Here is a 20,203-nt window from a genome sequence, read left to right as displayed (position 1 = left end):
CAATCCTATGGGGAAGCACTGTGGTTGGATCAGGCTACCACTTCTGATGTTGTCAGCAGACTGCTTGATTTTCTGAGGCAAACAGCATGCAGATTTACAGCTTCAGGCTTGAATACAGTAAGATTTTGCTATATTTAAGGAGGCATGAGGGGCCCAGGGGTGCTAGATGGCGATTTTAACACTATAGGGTCAGGAATACATGCTTGTGTTCCTGACCCTATAGTGATCCTTTAAATATTTTATTATATAAAATTATATAAATAGTTCAGGTGGAGTGTCTGTATTAGTTTGTTACAGATGAACATATGTTCTTAAAAGTCTTCTAAAAAATTATTTAAAAATATCTTAAATGCCAGTAGTACAGACAGTAAGCAAATAAACTGCAAGCTGGTTGGTTTGATGTCCTTCACCACAAAGAAATTATTAAACATTTCCCCAATTTCTAAATTCTAGGGTCAAAAAAAAAAAAATTGATTCTGATTAACACAGTGATCTACAGAGAAAGTGAATAGGACATTTTCCCTGGCACAAGCTGAAATTCTGGCCTGGGAAAAATGGGGAGGTATTGCAAAGGCTGCAGGCAAGAGATCTGCAGTTTTTGCAAGCAAATTTTAGATATACTCCCCTCTCCCTCCCCAAAAAATGCAGAAGTCATACCTTGTAATATTTGAAGTTGCAAGACTGGGACAGATAGGCTGGCTCTGAAACGGGCATCAACAGTGAAACAGCTCGTGTCACTATACCCATATATCCAGAAAGGGGGCTGGCCCAAAGCCTACATGACATTGCAAAGAGGGACACTCTCTAGAGCATCCTAGTGCCCTTCACATACAAGCACCTCAAATCATGACAAAATGCAGCAATAAAGCATGCATCGCTTCATTAAGGTTATACCTAATAAATTCTATGGAGAGAAAAAAATGAAAAAAATAAATAAATACAAAATTATTCCATTGGAGTGTTCCTTTAACTAGTGTAGACATTATGGAGCGAGAAACCTATTCCTTCAATCACACATTCCATCCACTTCTGGGTCCCTCATCTACTGGGCATTTTCTGCACAGCATACAAGTTACTAACCCCCAGAAGCCATGGATATATATAGGTGATGTTAATGGGTCAAGAGAAAAATTACAACAACCCCCATAAACCGACAGCTTACTGTGCAGTGCATCTGTGGCTCCACTACATATCCCATAAGCTACTGCTTGACAAAGGTTTAAGGGATAAAATCAAACCCCAAGTACTAGACTGGTAGAGAGCCTTTTTCTCGATGTAGGATGGGCTGGAGTAGCTTTCAGGTGAGTATTTTTTGGCATTTTTAAAAATGTATTACCTATATAATATACAAACAAAATGGGGGTCGTGTCCATTGGAATAGTCACTTGAAGACCAACAAATTAGAAAATAAACACTGTGTTTACACCTGATAAATGGATTACTCTCTAAGGTAAATTTGCAATTGGGTTTTTGTAGAATGTATTAAGTTTATTGTCCATTCATATCCAATAGATTCTATATATAAATGTAACATTGTACATGACAGAAGAGACATGTTTTATTGCAGGAATATTGAGAACCACATTTCCCATGCTCACCTTGGCTCATTGGCTGGTTAACGGCTTCAACCTATCAAACTAAAACATAGTTCATCCCTGTCATATGATAAATAACCTGCATGTAGCGTGCCTGGATAAGTCTGCGTGTTACCCATGAAAAGAAGTGATCAGAAACAAGGCTTATCTACAGTGTGAAGTTTGGTTATTCTGATCATGCTGGTAGCATTATTACATGGGTGTGAGGTGTGAATGGGCAGAGGTGGATGAGGTTATGATGCAGCCTTGTTGCTTCATGCAGAGACAGAAAACAGTTAGCAGAAAGGGCAAAAGGAGAGGTCTTGCACTATCCATGGAGAAAGCCAAGACCTCCATGGAATAGATCTAGCTTAGAAGGTACTTAACCCTTCGTGTGCTTTCATCTCTTGACCAGGAAAGCGTGGAGGGGAAGGAAGGCAGGGATGAAGAGGAGGTCACAAATGCACTCCTCCCGATCTGAGGGGGAAAACAAAAAAGAAAAAAAAACACTCGAAAGACGAAAAAAAAAGAAATAATAAACTACAACATCTAACAAAAATCAAAGCCTTTATTATCTTTGTATAAGATACATTATGGCCCATTCTGACACTGCTATGGAAAAAATAAATGTAGAGATGTAGATAGAATTTGATTTGAGTAACTTACCAGAACACCCATTATTTATTTCATCGCATCTCCAAAAAAATAAAAAAAATAAAGTTGCTGGATCAGGAAGATTATATTCATATAAATTCATATAAGAATGTAGATATTTACAGATATTGTAACCAAACTCAAGAAGCCTAATTAAATACACTTTGGAAGAATGAAAAGTCTAGTTCAATTTAGTGAGACTCAAACCTGTGAAACTATTTGAAAGGTATTAGAGGTACTACAGGTGGTGTGTTTACCAATGAGAATCATATGAAATACATACGTCACCTCTTTGAAATGCAGTCTAGTTTTCATTAAAAATCCATTTGATCAGACACCAGCGCAATCAAAAGATATGACAGGTAGGGAATACTTAAGGTTATGTTTGCATGCAGAATCAGCTCATTAGCTGAGAGCAGGGATAACTTAACTTTGGTTTCCCTTTGTAAAACAGTGGATTAAGGATTGTTGACAACAGACCTACACAATTAGACAACATTAGCAGAGCTGCAAGGGGAGAAGGGGGAATCACCAGCCATTTTTTGTTCTTCACCACTATTTAGCATATTTTTAAATCACTGGGAATTCGTTAATATGTGTATTTGACTGGAACCATAGATACAAACCTTTAAAACATTTTTTTTTTATTAAAGGGACATGACAGACCCCTAAAGCACTTTAGCTTGCTGAAAAGCTTTGTGTGTGAAGAGTCTGTAGAAATTGACATTTATAAATTAACCTTGTTTCACCCCCTTGGTTTTCAAGCAGATAACTGGTCCTGTTGCTTCCTGGTTTGCTTAGCTCATTGGAGCTAAACTCAAGAGGCAGCAATTGCTCAGAGCACCTGCCTTGCAAAAACTACTCATTGATCTGCATTGGGAAGTTCGTGATTGGACAGCAACAAAAAGTCTGAGCGGGATTAGGTTAGGGCTTGCAAAGGCTTCAGACAAGAGGTAGCTTTTGCAAACTGTTTTTATAAATAAATACCCAATATTTTTTTACATTTAAAAAAAAAAAGCATGTTTTCATTGGGCGGCATGGCATTGGATGACATCCAAGTATGGTCAGTGGTTTAGTTTTCTCTTGTGTTGCCCTAGGCATGACTAAACTCCGGCAGCCCCCATATCTGATATTGCCCCACCCCTTCCTGTTAAATACCAACACCCACGTTTGGTAGAGATTGAGTGGATTCTTTTAACTGGGATCCAGTTTGGATGCTGGGCAGGCATGTGGGCGGCAAGGGAGCTGCAATCTTCTCTGTGCAGGGTGCTATGGAGCAGAGCAAGAAGAGCACAGAGATCTGCACTCCCTCGTTGCCAGTCTAAAATATGCACAACCGCCAGCCACAGGGGGCCCTATGGTGGGCGGCCAACTAGCTCTTGGGTGCCTCATGATATAAGGCTAACAAGGCATCTACCGGGGCAATTTTTGACACCCCTCGGAAAGTGCCACCCAAGGCAAATGCCTTGTTAGCCTTGGGTAAATACATTGTTTTATATCAGTAGTAATCTTAATGTTTTTGATTGAACCTCCCTGGATAGAGCTGACATGCCTTCTGCATCCTGGATTTTGGCTTTAGTACCTTACATCTTTTTGCTGCATCACTTCTCTGTCATTTTTAATAACACAATAATTCAGGTACATCTGGAGGCTTTTAGAAAAGGATCATTAAAAACACAGCAAAGACAAGTGGTCACAGAGCAGATCCACAGCCGAAGATGGGCGTAATTGCAGTTCTGTGAAGCTTCTTTAACGATCCATTCACTCCGGATTATAGTTTATTGTCAGTGTGGGCCATGCACAAGTAGAGTGATAAAATGATGAGAGAACACAGACCTGGTTCATATCGCCAATTATGCAAGGTTCATCATTTTGGTGCCTCAGAGTTAGCTGTACTTACCTAGCAGTAGGAATCTATAAAAACTGTCATTAAATGCAATAAGTTATTAGGATTATAGTTTAATACATTGTGAGGCATTGAATAAGGACTAGGAGATTTATGATCACAGTGGACGTTACGGAGAATGGGCCAGTCACTCCACGGAAACTGGCCGCAGCTGCGACCATTGTCTGCCGGCATCACTTCATGGCTGGTGCACAGCCGCTCTGGCTCCGGGTTACTTGCAGGAGGGGAGAGCTGTGCTGGGGGGGCTTTGGGGCGAGGCAATGAGACACGTGGAGGGGCTGGGGGCGAGGCAATGAGACACGTGGAGGGGCTGGGGGCGAGGCAATGAGACACGTGGAGGGGCTGGGGGCGAGGCAATGAGACACGTGGAGGGGCTGGGGGCGAGGCAATGAGACACGTGGAGGGGCTGGGGGCGAGGCAATGAGACACGTGGAGGGGCTGGGGGCGAGGCAATGAGACACGTGGAGGGGCTGGGGGCGAGGCAATGAGACACGTGGAGGGGCTGGGGGCGAGGCAATGAGACACGTGGAGGGGCTGGGGGCGAGGCAATGAGACACGTGGAGGGGCTGGGGGCGAGGCAATGAGACACGTGGAGGGGGTAGAGCTGGGCAGGGCCCGGTTTCTAGTTACGCCTCTGATCAGGATACACATATAATGGCTGTGTCATTGAAAGAAAGGGAAGGCACCACCTACAGATTCACATATGCAGCTCAGAGAAAACGTAGGACAACAGTGTAACTGTAGTCACTGACCAACTGTTTTTAAACTGTGCCACACATGATAAATTGATAGAGCAGCTTTGACTACTGCCCCATCTGGAAATTAGAGTAAAGAATAAAATATTAGGAAGAAGATGAGATTTTATCTCCGTAACCATTTAGTCATTTCATTTCTAGAAATCAAAAATCACATGAGAAAACATTAAGATGAAATAGTCAGGAAGAATATTGACCAAGCAGTATGCATAAGGGTAGCAAAGCATGCAGAAAAGCACATTTACTTACATGTTGTGGAAAAGGCTGCAATCTGTTAATGTTCTCTTCAGGGTATGTGACTTCTCCTAGCGGGAGGTAAGGTTTCTGAACTGATCCAGTCTCATACATAGACATGGGCCTGCTACTTCTTGCAGAAGGGCGTTTCTTTATGGATGATGGGTTTGAGAGGTCTGTGTATTCTGAACCAGCTGGGATCTGATATAGATTACTTGTGGCCTGCCTTCTGAGGTTCGTATTCTCGCACTGCAGTGTTTGGAGCTGAAAGACATTTTTAGCAGCAGGACTTTGCAATTTGCTTTTACTTCATCATTGCTTAACAAAAATGAGCAGGCAAGCATGCGAGACACACAAACTAATCCGACACAGAAGTAATTTTGATTTACAATCTATTATTTTTTTTCTTTTCTTAAATAATACTATGGACAGATGAAGAAATACAACTGAAAAGCAGTTGTTTCCCAAAACTACAAAACTTTCAAGACATTAAACTAAAAAAGCCAGTTAACTATACAGAAATGAAACAAGTACAAACGTGCTATACTGTCCTACTCAAGTTTCCGTTTATGTGGCAAAGCTAAAAACAATGGAACAAAAATTACTAAAAGAAAAAAAGATGTTTAGCTCCAAGTCTTATCACAAGCTGTGAGCAGAATCGGTATATTATAAGATTCTCTATCTACTGATTTTCTGCTTTGTTATTAGGATCCAACCTGTATCCATAAAGCTGACAATTTACAGATTTCTACATAAACTCTACCAATTGTGGAACCTAGACACAACCCTATTAAATACATAGCACTATATTGTTTATTTTGTGGCTGTGATAGTCTTTAAAATCTGTTTTTATTTACACGTGATCAGCAACAATGCACAAAACGCAGAGAAAACAAGAAGCCGATTTGCAAAGCAAAAGGGGGAAGTAAAGAAAAGATTACCCTGAGAAATGGTCGACATTTTTAATAAGGAGTCAACAAAAAATATTTTAAAGTTGTTTTTATTAATAAAAAAAAAAAAAAAGTTTGTTTAAAAAGGAATGTATATTTATAGATATATGTACAACAGAAGGTTTTTTTTTTTTTTTAAAACAACAGTAACAGATACAGGGGTATATTTAAAAAGGAGAAACTAAAATATGGACTGTAATATGTATGCTATGCAGGCAACAAAGTGCTTGTGATATAACAAATATTTTGTAGATGTGGATACTTATAGTATTCTCAAACATGCATCTTTCTAAAAGCCCTAAAGCAGCAACAAAAAAATAGTAACTAAAAGCAGCGTACGGCACTGTGAAAATGAACGCATGCTTCTGAAAAGCAGCATAACACAGGTGCACACTTCCAACCATGAAAGTATAAGTGTATAAGTGTACACAGCAGCACATTTCTACTGCCTTCTGCCATTTCTACCTGCCTTTAGACCAGCTTTATCCCCCATCAGTAATCTATACCCCACATGTAATCCCTAATGCATCTCTCTATTCCTCTTCCTGTGTATCCCTAATGCATCTCTCTATTCCTCTTCCCATATTACCTCATTGTGCTTCCCTTATTGCCTTTTGTCTTGCCGTTGTAAACCTATCCACTTGCTCTTCTTTCCACGCACACCTTGTCCATTGGATCTCATCTTATGCCCACCCACTCATTTTACTCTCCTCATTTTCTCTAGAATTACCCATTTCCTAGCTAATGTAGGGCTAGCCATGTGGTTTCAGCACACCAGGGACCTGGCTATTCTTCTCCCAGTTCAATCCTCTACAATATGCTGTTAGGATGGCATAACCCTTGGATTTATCATGCAGGAAGGCAACAACGAATAAAAGAGGTCTGAGCTGGAAGAAGTATAGCTACTGTACTAAACCAGGTTATATCAACAGGTAGTGGATGAGTGTATGCAATATGTTTTGTGTTTGAAGGTGCCATGCTACAGGGACCATAGGAACAGCTGCTATCACTGGGGCCTTAACTAGGATACTGCCTGTACCTACCTACCTCATGGCTGCCCTGACGGAGAATTGAAAATAGAATTGACTAAAGCAATAACACCTGAGGCTTGCATTGTCTCAACAGGAGGCCTTATAACAGTTGTAATGGATAAGTAATTTGCTACGGGAGCTATCGCACAAGAGGATTTTCAGTAGTGACTTCTTCCAGTGTTTAATTTCTTTTATATCCTCTTCCATCAAAACCACAGGAAGCTTGCTCGCATTGTATAGGAATTTCAGCCGTAACATTATAGTGAGTTCCTGTAATATCTCCCTTCCCCCCCACCCCTCCCCGTGCCATGGCATACATCCATTGTAAAGTAAACATCAGTCTTTTATTTCTGGAGTTATATTCATTTAGAACTAAATAGGGAGGACCGTCCATGGATATATATTTTCACAGCAGGACAGGCTTCTCCTCTTCTTTAAATATTCTCTTTTCCCAGTAACTGTGAAAGATCAGATATAGATCATGCTACTGATACTGCTATAAATTTGGGACTATTGTAAGCACTCTAATCGAAACAATTCAGAATAAACTTACTTGAGAGATTTTGCAACAAAACAAATTAAAGAGGTAAAGCATTGTTTTGAAGTGCTCAATGTACAGACAGCGCTTCCTTATGAAATACCCCACATCAAAAGCTGTAGCTGCATCCTGCCAAAGGTGTAACTTCATCTCTGGAAACTTTCATTATCCAATCCGGAATGTCTCTTCCACGCTTGCTAATGATAATTCTATGTATAAGGCTTGCACAGATGTTCATTCATTGGCTGAGAGTGCACTACTTACGCTCTCAGCCAATGAATTCGAAGTAGGATTGGAATCTGGTTTTGTGCTTCGGGTGACCCAGGTAAGTGGCTAACCATTGTAAAATGGTTTGAACCATTGTAAAATGGTTTGTTCCCTTACCAGACCAGAGCATTGCACCGGGGTCCTCCTGGCATCATAATTACTACAATGATCTGTAGCAGTTGTGATTCTTTGAGAAACCCTTTACGTCCTGTAAAAAAGTGTTGATATAATTTAAGGTGAGTTGTGCTGCTTTGTTGGAATCAATATAAAATGTTATCATTTCAATTCTTAAAGAAAATTATTTTATATTTTGAGATATATATATAAATATACATATATATTTCTTTAAGAATTGAAATGATTAAATTTTATATTGATTCCAACAAAGCTGCACAACTCAACTTAAATGATATCAACACTTTTTCACAGGACCTAAAGGGTTTCTCCAAGAATCACAACTGCTACAGACCATTGTAGTGATTATGACACCAGGAGGACTCTGGTGCAGTTCTCTGGCCTGGTAAGTGGAATATGGAAGTGAACTGACAAGTGTTACTCCATTCAGTCATGAATGTACAGGGAAGGAAGACTGGGTGTCAGTGTCAGTGTACACTGCTTGGGTGATGAAATAACATGGGTTTTAGCATGAGACGGGTGTTACATTAGTGTAACAATTAGTACATAGTATTATTACTGACAAGCTGAGTGGCACTGGCCCTTGGGCAAACTTCCAGGACTGGATGGCAACCAAGAGGACCAACACGGAAGTTAAACCACTGTAAAACGGTTTTCCTGAAGGTAAGAAGATGCCTAGACACTTCTGTTCCCATAACAACTTCACTGAGCCAAAGTTTTTTTATTAAAACAATTGTTTTGCTCCATATGGTGATCACCGTTGGCCTTCTCTCCCAATGTGTTATATTTCATATTTCACTGTATAAGTACAGCTGTATTTGACATATACATATTGTATTTTTAACAACTGAGATTTTAGTGTACAAGAAAATTAAGTACATGCATCTTTCATGGTGAATATGTTTTACACATACAGAAAAAGTTAAGATATTCCAAGTAACTTAACAAATCCAGTATTGCAAAACCTAACTTATTACAATTATAGCTCTGCATTCCAACCAAACAAAAGGATGTAATTAAATAGATATGTGCAAATGAGATAAATTGGGTTTGACATGTGCATTCATTGCAATGCCCAAAGTGGAAACAAGCACTGGATTTTAACAGGTGGCCGCCTCAGAGCTTGTTCCTTTTTCTACATTTGCAAAGGCAGACTTAGTGTGCTCCTTGTTCCTAGAACAGGGGAGGCCAAAGGAAGAAGATCCCTAGCTACCATAGAATTAAACATCTTAAAAATGGTAAAGGATCAATTAGGTTTTAGTTCTCCAACAGCTAAGAATCTACCATTGGCCACCCATTTCTCAAGAATGGACCACAATAGGTAGCTCTATGAAATGATTCAAAGGCCTACTCAAAAATCAGCAATGCATTTTAGGGCATAAAGCCTCAACCAAAGCTAACCTCAATTGGACTTTTTATTTTATATCCATTCTCCTGACAAAAAAAAGATTTTGCCAGGAATATAAACCATATCTATCAGCACAAAGTACATTAGAGAAGGCAGTTAAGCAGCCACTGGTCTAAGGGAGTGAATGGCAAATTTGCCAAAGAATATGCATTGCTAATCATAGCCTTCAGCCATCTTGAAAATGTCAGCATTTTTAGATCCAGAAAAGTGAATGATTAAGCATTCAGTCTTCTGTACTGCCCAGGTAATCTCCATGAAATACTGAAGATTCCTAATCACTTAAAGATTGCGAAGAAATCTCGCCTTGCGAATTTAAAGCTAAAGATCGGATAAATGCTAAAGGAATATTGAGGTGTGTATAGTACCAACATTTCCAGAGGAAAGGGGAAATCTAATGAGAAAGCAGACAACCCAGACACATGTAATGCCAAGAAAATCGTAAAAATGAACATAAACATGTAAAACTAGGAGTTTGTGGCAAACAGATGCATTTAGCTCTATAATATTTTAGCAATATAAAAAACATATTCACACTCCATAAAGAAATAACTGAAGTAGCCTAGGGACAATTTTATCCTAAACATGTTGATTAAATATAGCTGGGCAGAAAAAGCATACAAATGAATCTTCAGTAGTAAAAACACAAATGTTTATCAAAGCAATCCTGTAGAAGCACGGAGACTCTGGGCACACACAAACTTCAGCAATAACTGCAGAAAAGTACAAAGAGAGGGGAAGCTATTCTTATGTGGTACATACAACTGGTAGTTTTCTCAGATTAATAGACCTATAAGTTCGGCACTGAATACAGACAACTACAAGAGGACTTGGCATTATGTAAAGACGAGATATCTTTGGCAACAGTGTTTGAGTACACAAGCGCAACGGCTTTGGAATAGCATCCACAGAATAGAAGAAGCATAACACTTGTTTCTCCCCATCCTTTTTTCGTAGTAGCATGTAACTATAATAGAGTATCCCAGAGTATGCAAAAGCACAGGATACTATATACTGAATAACAGTAAGATAACTAAAATAAAAACGAGAACAAAGTACTGCCACTTCTACTATGACAAAAAGGATTTTGCACTAAATACAAAATACTGCTTTTTTCATATGTAAAGTGGCAGGTTCTAATGGGTAAACAAACCCTTACAAACATGGCTGGGTCAGCCATAACTCATGCTTTCATAATTGTCTGTAGAACCTTTTGCCTGAAAGTGGAGTAGTCCAAGACCAGAATGTTTGCTGAGTAGAAGTAGGTTATAACAAGTTGCTGCACTAGACAATTGTTCGACAGATGCCAGGGCCGAAGATATCCAGTAAGTTGCCAACGTTTTAGTAGAATTTACATTCACAGGAAGACTGGTGGAAATTGATACAAATGAAGGTATGCACGGCAATTAACCTCTTTGAAACAATGACAAGAGGGCCTGTAAAGTTGTAGATACCCTCTGTTGACCTTGGAATGTAATTGCCAGATGTTTCGATATCAGAGAAGATTTTGAGGCCTTGAAGTAGATAATCTGTGGCAAAGAAATTTAAGCAAAAAGATGGCAGGAGTCGGACTATACCTTGAAACATTCTTCTCACAAACAACTTTTGGGAAAAAGAAATCAAGAGTAGGAGACTACTTTTCCGAAGTGAAAAATAGCATACAGGGCTTGAGACTTAATTGCGGAGGCTGCAGGGATAGTCTCTGTACACCAAGAAACACTAAATGTATCCGTAGGGTTCTGGTGCTTAGTGCATTCCTTTTTGGGCACAACACAGCTTTCAATTCCCTGAATTCCTTCTTTAATCTCCTGGTTCCCAGATTCCCTTAACTATGTGGTAATACAGATCCTGTATCTGAGGCATCTGTGCTTAAAAAGTGTGCACTAGGAATTCCGTACATGCCTGAACAATATAATGGGACCTTGTCCACCACAGAATTTCCTTCATGGTTTCACTTGGGACAACAAATTTCAAATCTTGCAATATCATAGACCTGTTCCAGAAATTCACTATATCTCTCTGAAGTGGCCACATATGGGTTTTTGTCTAGTAAAGTGCAGGAATTGTAAACCCAGAAAACTTTTGCTTTCCTGAACTATCAGTTTGTAGGTTTCTGGATGAGATGATGGACTGAGTTTTTTTTCTCTGATGTTAACCCCTTAAGGACACATGACATGTGTGACATGTCATGATTCCCTTTTATTCCAAGAGTTTGGTCCTTAAGGGGTTAAAGGATTAACATATTGTCAACATATAAGAGCAAGAAAGATAGGTCCTTTAGCGGTCTTTCTTGCTTTTATATGAACTTCCCCCTAATAATAAAGTCGAGCCCTTTTTATCTTTAAAACTTACCTCTGTTCCAGCGCCAACTCGTCAGGCCACGCAACTTTTTTCGGCAAAATTGTGAAAAATCGCAGGGCCCAATAGGACACTTTTCTTTGAGAAGCGTCACTGCGCTCTGGTGCGCATGCGCGGCTTTGCACTGCACCAATCAGGTTTTTCATAGAGCAGCAGAAAGTAGTGAGCGCTCTACCGCGGTATGCGCGTTCGCGAGCTGAGCTGACTGTCAGCTCAGCTCGCTGTCTATGCCCACCCCCCTTCTACAGCAACCCTCCAGCCCAAAGTAAGTATACAAACACTATAGAGAGATCTCTGTATATAGTGTTTGTATACAAACACACAATGTAAATAAATATTGCTAAACATACATATACACACACACACACACACACTATATCCCTTCTATCCCTATATCTCTATATCGATATCTATGGTGCCTTGCAAAAGTATTCACCACATTGATTTTTTACCTGTTTTGTTACATTACAGCCTTAAATTCAATGTTTTATTAATCTGAATTTTATGTGATGGATCAGAACACAATAGTCTAAGTTGGTGAAGTGAAATGAGAAAAATATATACATACAACTATTTTTAGAAATAGAAAACAGAAAATTGACATGTGCGTATATATGAAGCCCATAAAAAGCTCTGGTGCAACCAATTACCTTTAGAAGTCACATAATTAGTGCAATCTAAGTGTCACATGATCTGTCATTACATATACACACCTGGGGGATGTCCATCGGCGACATGTGGCGGCAGGCAAACGGTGAGCAAGAGGCCAAGATGGCGGCCCTCATGGGAGAATGCTCAGACTTCTCCGACGACGAGTCCACAGATCTGGGCAAGGAATACCCAGCCACACAGGCAGCCACGCCAAAGACGCCTCGGCAGCACAACAACTCTGCCCCTGTAACGACGGCAGTAATGAAGGAGCTCTTAGCGGACCTACAGCGGAACCTCATGGCCGATATGGCCACCATACGCAGAGACATACAGGGCCTGACAGGCCGCCTCGGGGACTTGGAAAAAACCTCCACAAATTGCATCACTTCAAACGGCAGTCCACGCCCTACAAAAGCAGAATGTTATATACGAACGCCGCTTCGCGGCCCAGGAGGACACACGTAAGAGAAACAACCTTAAAATAAGGGTGATCGCAGACACAGTCCCCGATGCAGAGCTGCCACACATGGTCAAGCGCCTGCTGGCGGCCCTGATGACACCACGACAGGCCAAATCCGTGGAGATAGAGGGTAGGGATCGACCGATATTGATTATTTAGAGCCGATACCGATAATCTGAACTTTCACGCCGATAGCCGATAACTTGCCGATATTCTGTACATTTACCATTTTGAAAAAATAAACTATTTCTAACGGTAAATGCACAAAATATACATGCCACATGTAGTGGATGAAGTGTATTTAGACAGGGGAGCTGTGTGTGTAGTGGATGCAGTGTGTATTTGTGTAGTGTGTATAGTGAATGCAGTGTGTGTTTGTGTAGTGTGTGTATATATAGTGAATGCAGTGTGTATAGTGAATGCAGAGTGTGTGTTTGTGTAGTGTGTATAGTGAATGCAGAGTGTGTGTTTGTGTAGTGTGTATAGTGAATGCAGAGTGTGTGTTTGTGTAGTGTGTATAGTGAATGCAGTGTGTGTAGTGTGGGTAAAGTGAATGCAGTGTGTGTATATAATGCAGTGTGTGTATATAATGCAGTGTATGTAATGCAGTGTGTGTTTGTGTAGTGTATATAATGCAGTGTGTGTAGTGTGTGTTTGTGTATATAATGCAGTGTGTAGTGTGTGTTTGTGTATGTAATGCAGTGTGTAGTGTGTGTTTGTGTAGTGTGTGTGCTTGTGTAGTGTGTATGTATGTAATGCAGTGTGTGTAGTGATGTAATTTGTGTAAAATGGGGGGGGGGGGGTTATGTTAATTATTTTTTTATTTTATATTTACATTGTTTTTTTTTTTGTTTCTTTTAGTCCCCCTCCCTGCTTCTTACCAGGGAGGAGGGATATAGTATTCCCTGGTGGTCCGTGGCTTGTTAAGTCCTGGGGGGGCCGGCAGCAAGCGCTGACTTACCTTGCCAGCAGCTTCTCCAGCTCCCCAGTGTAAATCTCGCGGCCCTTAGTGCCGTGCGGAGCGTTGCCATGGAAACCCATTTCTCGCGAGATTTAGACATGGAGCTGCAGGCAATGTAAGTCAGCGCTTGCTGCCGGCATCCCCATGACCTGTAATGAGCCTGGCGGTCCTAGGAGGTATTATCGGCAATATCGGTAGCTATATTGGCCGATACCGATATTGCCGAAAATACCGAATACCGGCCGATAATATCGGTAAAACCGATAATCGGTCGATCCCTAATAGAGGCGGTGTTCCGGGTGCCCAAACCGCTGAAAGCGCCACCTACAGCCTCGAGAGACTTGGTGGTTCAATTCCGTAATGGGAAGGACAAAATGGCAAAATGATAGCGGCATCCAGGGACAAGCTGCCATACCACTTTGAAGAAATGGAGGTCAACTTCTATGCCGACCTATCGGGCAGCACTCTTGCTTGGCGCAGGGAATTTCGGCCACTCACATTGATGCTACAGCAGCACAAAATCTGCTACCGCTGGCACCTCTCACGTGCCCTAACCATCTACCACGGGGAGATATCCCACACAGCCCAGGACGTCAAGGAAGCAGCGGCCATTATACAGAATATGTGCCTCACTGAAACAGCCCATACCCTACTCAAGGCACCTGCACACCGGCACCACTGGAACCCACAGACGGCAGCGGTGTTTGAGCCTAGATCGACCGCAGCAGAGCCTTACGCCCGGGCCACTACCTAAAGGCGACAGAGCACATCCTCTACCTCCCACATAACTGACTTGGAACAAAGCAGTTACACTCTCCCAGCCGGGACATGAGTTATACCCCAACACCTTTACGACAGACCGGGTCAGTAACCAACTGCCCCAGGTACATCCCACCCCCCCACCTATGTTTGTGAGCAACTTGAGCACCAGAGGTGCTTGCCCCGAGAGAAGACACCTTCGGAGACCGGATGGGAAGGGGGAGCAAAAGCCTCTGCAAAAGACTGAGACCATTAACCAAGATCACTCCTTGCCGTTCTTTTCATTGTTAACTGTAATGTTAGATCTACAAATTTAGCGCTTGCCTAGTATCAGGCACCAATTCTTGCTTCCTGCGTATCGACTAAATCTAAGACCACTTCCTCATACATAGCTGGACGCAGGCACATACAGCACTTACACTGCCCACAGGTAATTTAGGTGACAGTCTACCCTCTCTTCGCCCAATATGCCCATTTATTTAACGATGTTAAACTTTGCTATGCCCTACTCACACCCTCACGGAGAACCCTCACGTATACCACGCAAAGCCTGCATATTACTCTAGGTTGAGGCAACACACAGCTTTTCAAACGTCGGAATGTCGACGAAACTGCACAGTATTCCCAATGCCTAGTTGCATATAGATGCTCCTCGGCTGCCCACCGCTAGTGTGGCGCGACAAACACGATGGATACGTAAAAGTTGATTATGCCAAACACGTACCCTAAGCAAGAACCACCACGTAAACTATCCTAAGCCTGTATATCACTCTAGGTTTCGAAGACACACAGTAGGTACACTGACTGAATAGCGAGTTTTCTTGCATACTACCTTAAAACTTCAACTAACATGTACCCTAAGTGAAAACCCTCACCACTTAAAGCCTGCATGTTGCTATAAGTTTTGACAACACTCAATTTTTACAATTTTTTAAATGTTTGAATACCTTGTTTATTGTCATGCTACTTTTTAAAAATGTGCACTGTACTCCCAATGGCAAGTTGTGTATCGAGGCCCCATGGTTGCCTACCGCCGTCATGGCGAGGCACCCCAGATTGTTACATTTTTTATGCACTAACGAAACTCAGAATTTATAAACAAAATGACCTTTGCTATTTGGTCATCTCATCTACTATCATTTGGGCGAATAAGCATGTTGTTATCATAAAAGCACATTAGTGCAGTACCTCCCGACCTTGCCTGTATCTAAACTATTAGTGTGCACCTTGCCGAATGTCATTATATAACCATATACTTTTCTACTGCCACTGCCTAAAATGTATTAGTCTGGATGTTATGCCGGTTATCTAAAATTGTGCAGTCTATTCCCTACAACAAAATGTAAAATCTGTGCTGAATATTCTATACAAAGTTATGTTTCCGATGCTTGTTATAAAGCTTACGACTGCTATTGTGGCTGAGTAAGCCGACTGGTATACCATGCACAACAAAAATAAAGAATAATAATAAAAAAAAAGACCGCAACCTACACCAGACAAATAACCAGCAAAAATACATTAAGAACTAAGACATTCTTTAAAAAAACCGACTGTAATACTGCTATTAAAAACAACAGTCTACACCATCCATTATGGTTGGATAATATCCCTAAGGGACAAATAATCCGTATGAGAAGAAATTGTTCCGATATACATTCTTTTGAAGAACAATCTCGAATCATAAAAAACAGATATGTAGAGAAGGGATACAATAGGAAGAAAATCGACATAGATATACAAAGTATAAAAACAAAGAACCGATCTGAATTTTTAATAGATAAACAAAAGGGGAACCATAACCGGGGAAAGTTTGAATTTGCATTTATAACAAAATATAATATGCATGCCAAAAAGATTGAAAATATTTTAAAAAAACACTGGGCAATCCTTAAACAGGACGAAGTATTAGGCCAGATTCTACCAAACAAACCCCAGGTCATATATAGTAAAGCGGACAATCTAAAATCTCAATTGGCCCCTAGTCTTCTAAATACCAACAAACCAAAGAAACATTTTTTGGAGTCCTCAAAAACTCCCGGTTTCCATAAATGTGGAAAGTGTTCCACATGTACACATTTAGAAAGAAAGATTGTCGATTTCAAGGGCACATATACTCAAAAAACATACCAATTTAAAAAAAATTTACATTGTACTGCCACCTATGCCATATATTTGCTCCAATGTGGGTGTGGGGCACAATATGTAGGCAGGACCACCCGTAAACTGCATATTAGGTTCAGAGAACATTTTCTTAATATAAGAAACAAAAAAAGCGACCACAGTGTTCCCAGACACTGCAATACATGCAGTTTGTTTGAATGGTCGACTTTCCGTGCCTTTGGAATCGACAAGATAGATGTACATTGGAGGGGAGGTAATAGAATGCAGGAGCTAATTAAAAAAGAAGCAGAATGGATATATAATTTAAGAACACTAAAAACCGGTTTAAACCAAGATATTGATCTAACTGGTTTAATTTAATAATATACAGAGTAACCTTAAAAAACATCTTTCTTCCATCTTAATATTCTTTGACTGCTTTCCCCTTTTCTACATACCCTTATCTTATTTATGGTTGTTTGAAACTTATCTATATCCACCTATATTATCTTGATGTTTGGATATAGTAAATTATATGTGTTATATGGATACTAATTTTTATTTCTACTTTATAGATGGATGTTGAACCATTTTCACTCCATATCTGTATAACCATATCTATGTATTTTATTGTATATATGTTATATAATTTAAAAAAAAAATTCTATATGTTTTATAATTCATATGCATATAATCCTTGAAATATATCTAGCCATTGCTAAATACCTGTTTATGCTGTTCCATTATAGGTTGGATTTTGAACTGTATGCTTAGCTTTTTTATTTATTTATTTATTTATTTATTTTTATTATTATTTTTTTTTTTTTTTAGTATTATTTATTCCTTGTTTTACATTTTGGGCTTCATATATAAAAAATCTTTTGAAGCCATGTATTCTGATATTACAGAGTATATAATGCATTGAAAAAATTATTTTTCATTGGTTCTTCATTCTTTTTTTTTTTTAAATATTCTAAGGACATACAGTTCTCTGTTTTGCCCTATTTATGTGTAATGGGAACCTATTGTCTAAGGGTTGTTTAGGGGGGAAACCTTTTCTGCTGCACCACCTTTTGTGCCAGCAGATAGGGACTCCCCCCTGACCAGTTTGTACCTGAAACCAGAAATGATGTCATGCGTTCCAAGGTGGAACGCAGGAAGTCTCTGCTGCACTACTATTAGTACTATCAGATAAGGGCTCTCCTCGATCAGAATAAACCCGAAACCGGAAGTGATGTCATGCGTTCCAAGGTGGAACACAGGAAGTCAAATGGACGAAACCCGGAAGTAACATGTGACCGGAGAATTTTTCCCGTGAAATTTGAAAACTGATATGGTATATAAACCATGAAGATTACAGCATATCTACATCCCTGAGGAAGTCACTATAAGTGACGAAACGCGTTGGATACTACACTCTGGACATTTTATGCTAATAACCAGCACTGTTATTATAGTCCATTTTATTTTATTTTATTGTTTTTGTACATCTCCAATTTTGGATCTCTTTCTATCACCATCTGGAGACCAGACCAAAACTTCATTATGGAGACATGCTGTTTTACCACTGATTTTCTGTAAGTGCAATCTTTGTAATAAATTTTGTAAATTTTATACAATCTGCACTATTTCTATTTTCTTTCATTCCTGAGCAAAAGTGATATTGCCGTATAAGCGATTGAATCTGGAACTTCTCCTCTCCATATACTACGAGACAGACACCTGCTTCCACTGCTATCCAGTCTCTATCATATACATCTGATCCTTCATTTGGACAATATCCCTGACAGGGTGACAGGCGTGATTACCATCTCTCTTTTGTAAGTTCTCTACCACGTGCAAAATTTATCTTTGCCTTATTTACTTCACCATATTTTGTATTTTTGCCTTTCAATAGATTCCACGTTCACGATCAGCCATAAACAGGTTGTATTGTTTTGTACCACCCTCTACCTGTGTATATCACCCTTGGGGTTTTATACACGCTTTTGTGCAAATAACCAGCAAACACACACCTACGACCAAGCAAAACTCAAACATATCCCAAAATAAACACACACACTTCCCACACGAAAACAACATCAAACAAAACACAGCAAAAAGGAAGACCAAGACAGAGGATACATGAACTGACAACAAAGTAAGAGCCACACCGTACAACATACGAGACGGACGCCCACCCCTCGGACCACCTTGATACTCCAACACGACAATTTACATAACAACAAAAAGTATTACATGTTACCTGCCTTGTAATCTCAAATACAGAAGGTCACCAGCTTCACCTTTAAATCTCTGGCACTATGAATGTATAATGTATGCCAAGGGACCTGCGAGTCTCCTACTCACTGGCACACCCATAGACCTGCGTGTCTAATCATAGCACTGATGGTCGCAAACTTCACACTTCGGACACACAAGAGACCTACGAGACTCGAACCTACACAACTTTAGACACAGCCATACTGGAATACAATCCACACACCACACACACACACACATGGAAACACCACACCAACGCATCACAACCTCACGGTCCCCAGTGTTTCAAAACCACGTGACAACATACACGCACTACAGACGGATACTAACACAAACTAAGTAAATGTGGTACATGGTTCTACAGATGTTCCTCAATGTTACAAGGGACCTGCGTGTCCGACAACACTGTGGGCCTGCGAGCCCAACTGAATGTCTGGTGGTGAATTGAATTTCACAACAAGAAAATGCAGAGACCTGCGAGTCTCACTGTTACATACCTATGGAAAACCAAATAAAAAAAATCATATTTACAAAAAAGAAAACAAAATCTTGCATCTCTTAGGCTTGAAAGGGCAATTATCAGAATACCTCCCTAGTCTTTGAACAGAATCCAGCAAACTATGATGCACTTGGAAAGCTATAACCTTTTGATAAAAACATTGTCTGTTTCTCAACTCTCCTTCCACAGATAAGCAACTTCAGGAAGAGGATTCTGGAATACGCTCTGTTTTGGGCCAAAAAAATGCACCACCCTGTGTTAAATTGCGCCGCCAAGCTTCCTTAAATGGACTCACCATTGTGGAGAAAACAAAACAACAGTCAATGCACCCAGCTATAACGTTGGTACTGCAGGGCTGAACCTACACTCCACATGGAGTTTAGTCTTAAATTCACCACAAGTTCCAAAAATGTCACAGACAAAGGTACTTGGTAAGTATACTTTTGCCACTACCATTCTATACCATCTTACTGCATTCAATAAACCAAAACAAGTCTGAGTGGTTGGGACAGTTATACGTGCCAACGATAGTAAAGAAATAAATCAATTCAAAATACATCAATACAAATATGTTAGCATCATAAAGGTGGGCAACAGCTAAAACACTCCCAGGTTTGTAATAAGTAGAAATATTTAGCCATAGTTTTAATGCTGGGGTACTAAAAGAGAAACTTCTCATTGCACGAGTATGGTGGAACCACACC

General features: G+C 40.2%; 1 protein-coding gene across 8 annotated transcripts in view; it reads right to left on the bottom strand.

Moving 5' to 3' along the window:
• GIT2 (GIT ArfGAP 2) overlaps nucleotides 1-20,203 on the bottom strand; it is a 101,329-nt gene that overhangs the window by 8,349 nt on the left and 72,777 nt on the right. For 4 of the 8 annotated variants that reach the window (XM_063454656.1, XM_063454652.1, XM_063454658.1 and 1 more), the window contains exons 15-16: nucleotides 5,139-5,387; nucleotides 1,962-2,051 (exon numbers count right to left, since the gene is read on the bottom strand). The exons of 1 other annotated variant lie outside the window; for it this stretch is intronic. In XM_063454656.1, the coding sequence (XP_063310726.1) occupies nucleotides 1,962-2,051; nucleotides 5,139-5,387 (339 nt within the window). Of the gene's footprint in view, nucleotides 1-1,961; nucleotides 2,052-5,138; nucleotides 5,388-6,656; nucleotides 7,563-20,203 lie in introns of those variants that run through there. 3 more of the 8 variants (XM_063454653.1, XM_063454657.1, XM_063454660.1) reach the window with 2 other exon arrangements.

The sequence above is a fragment of the Pelobates fuscus genome, chromosome 5, assembly GCF_036172605.1.
Source record: "Pelobates fuscus isolate aPelFus1 chromosome 5, aPelFus1.pri, whole genome shotgun sequence".
NCBI classification, from domain to species: Eukaryota; Metazoa; Chordata; class Amphibia; order Anura; family Pelobatidae; genus Pelobates; species Pelobates fuscus.
The sequence above is the reverse complement of the archived record's forward strand: the minus strand, read 5'-3'. Positions and strand labels throughout refer to the sequence as shown.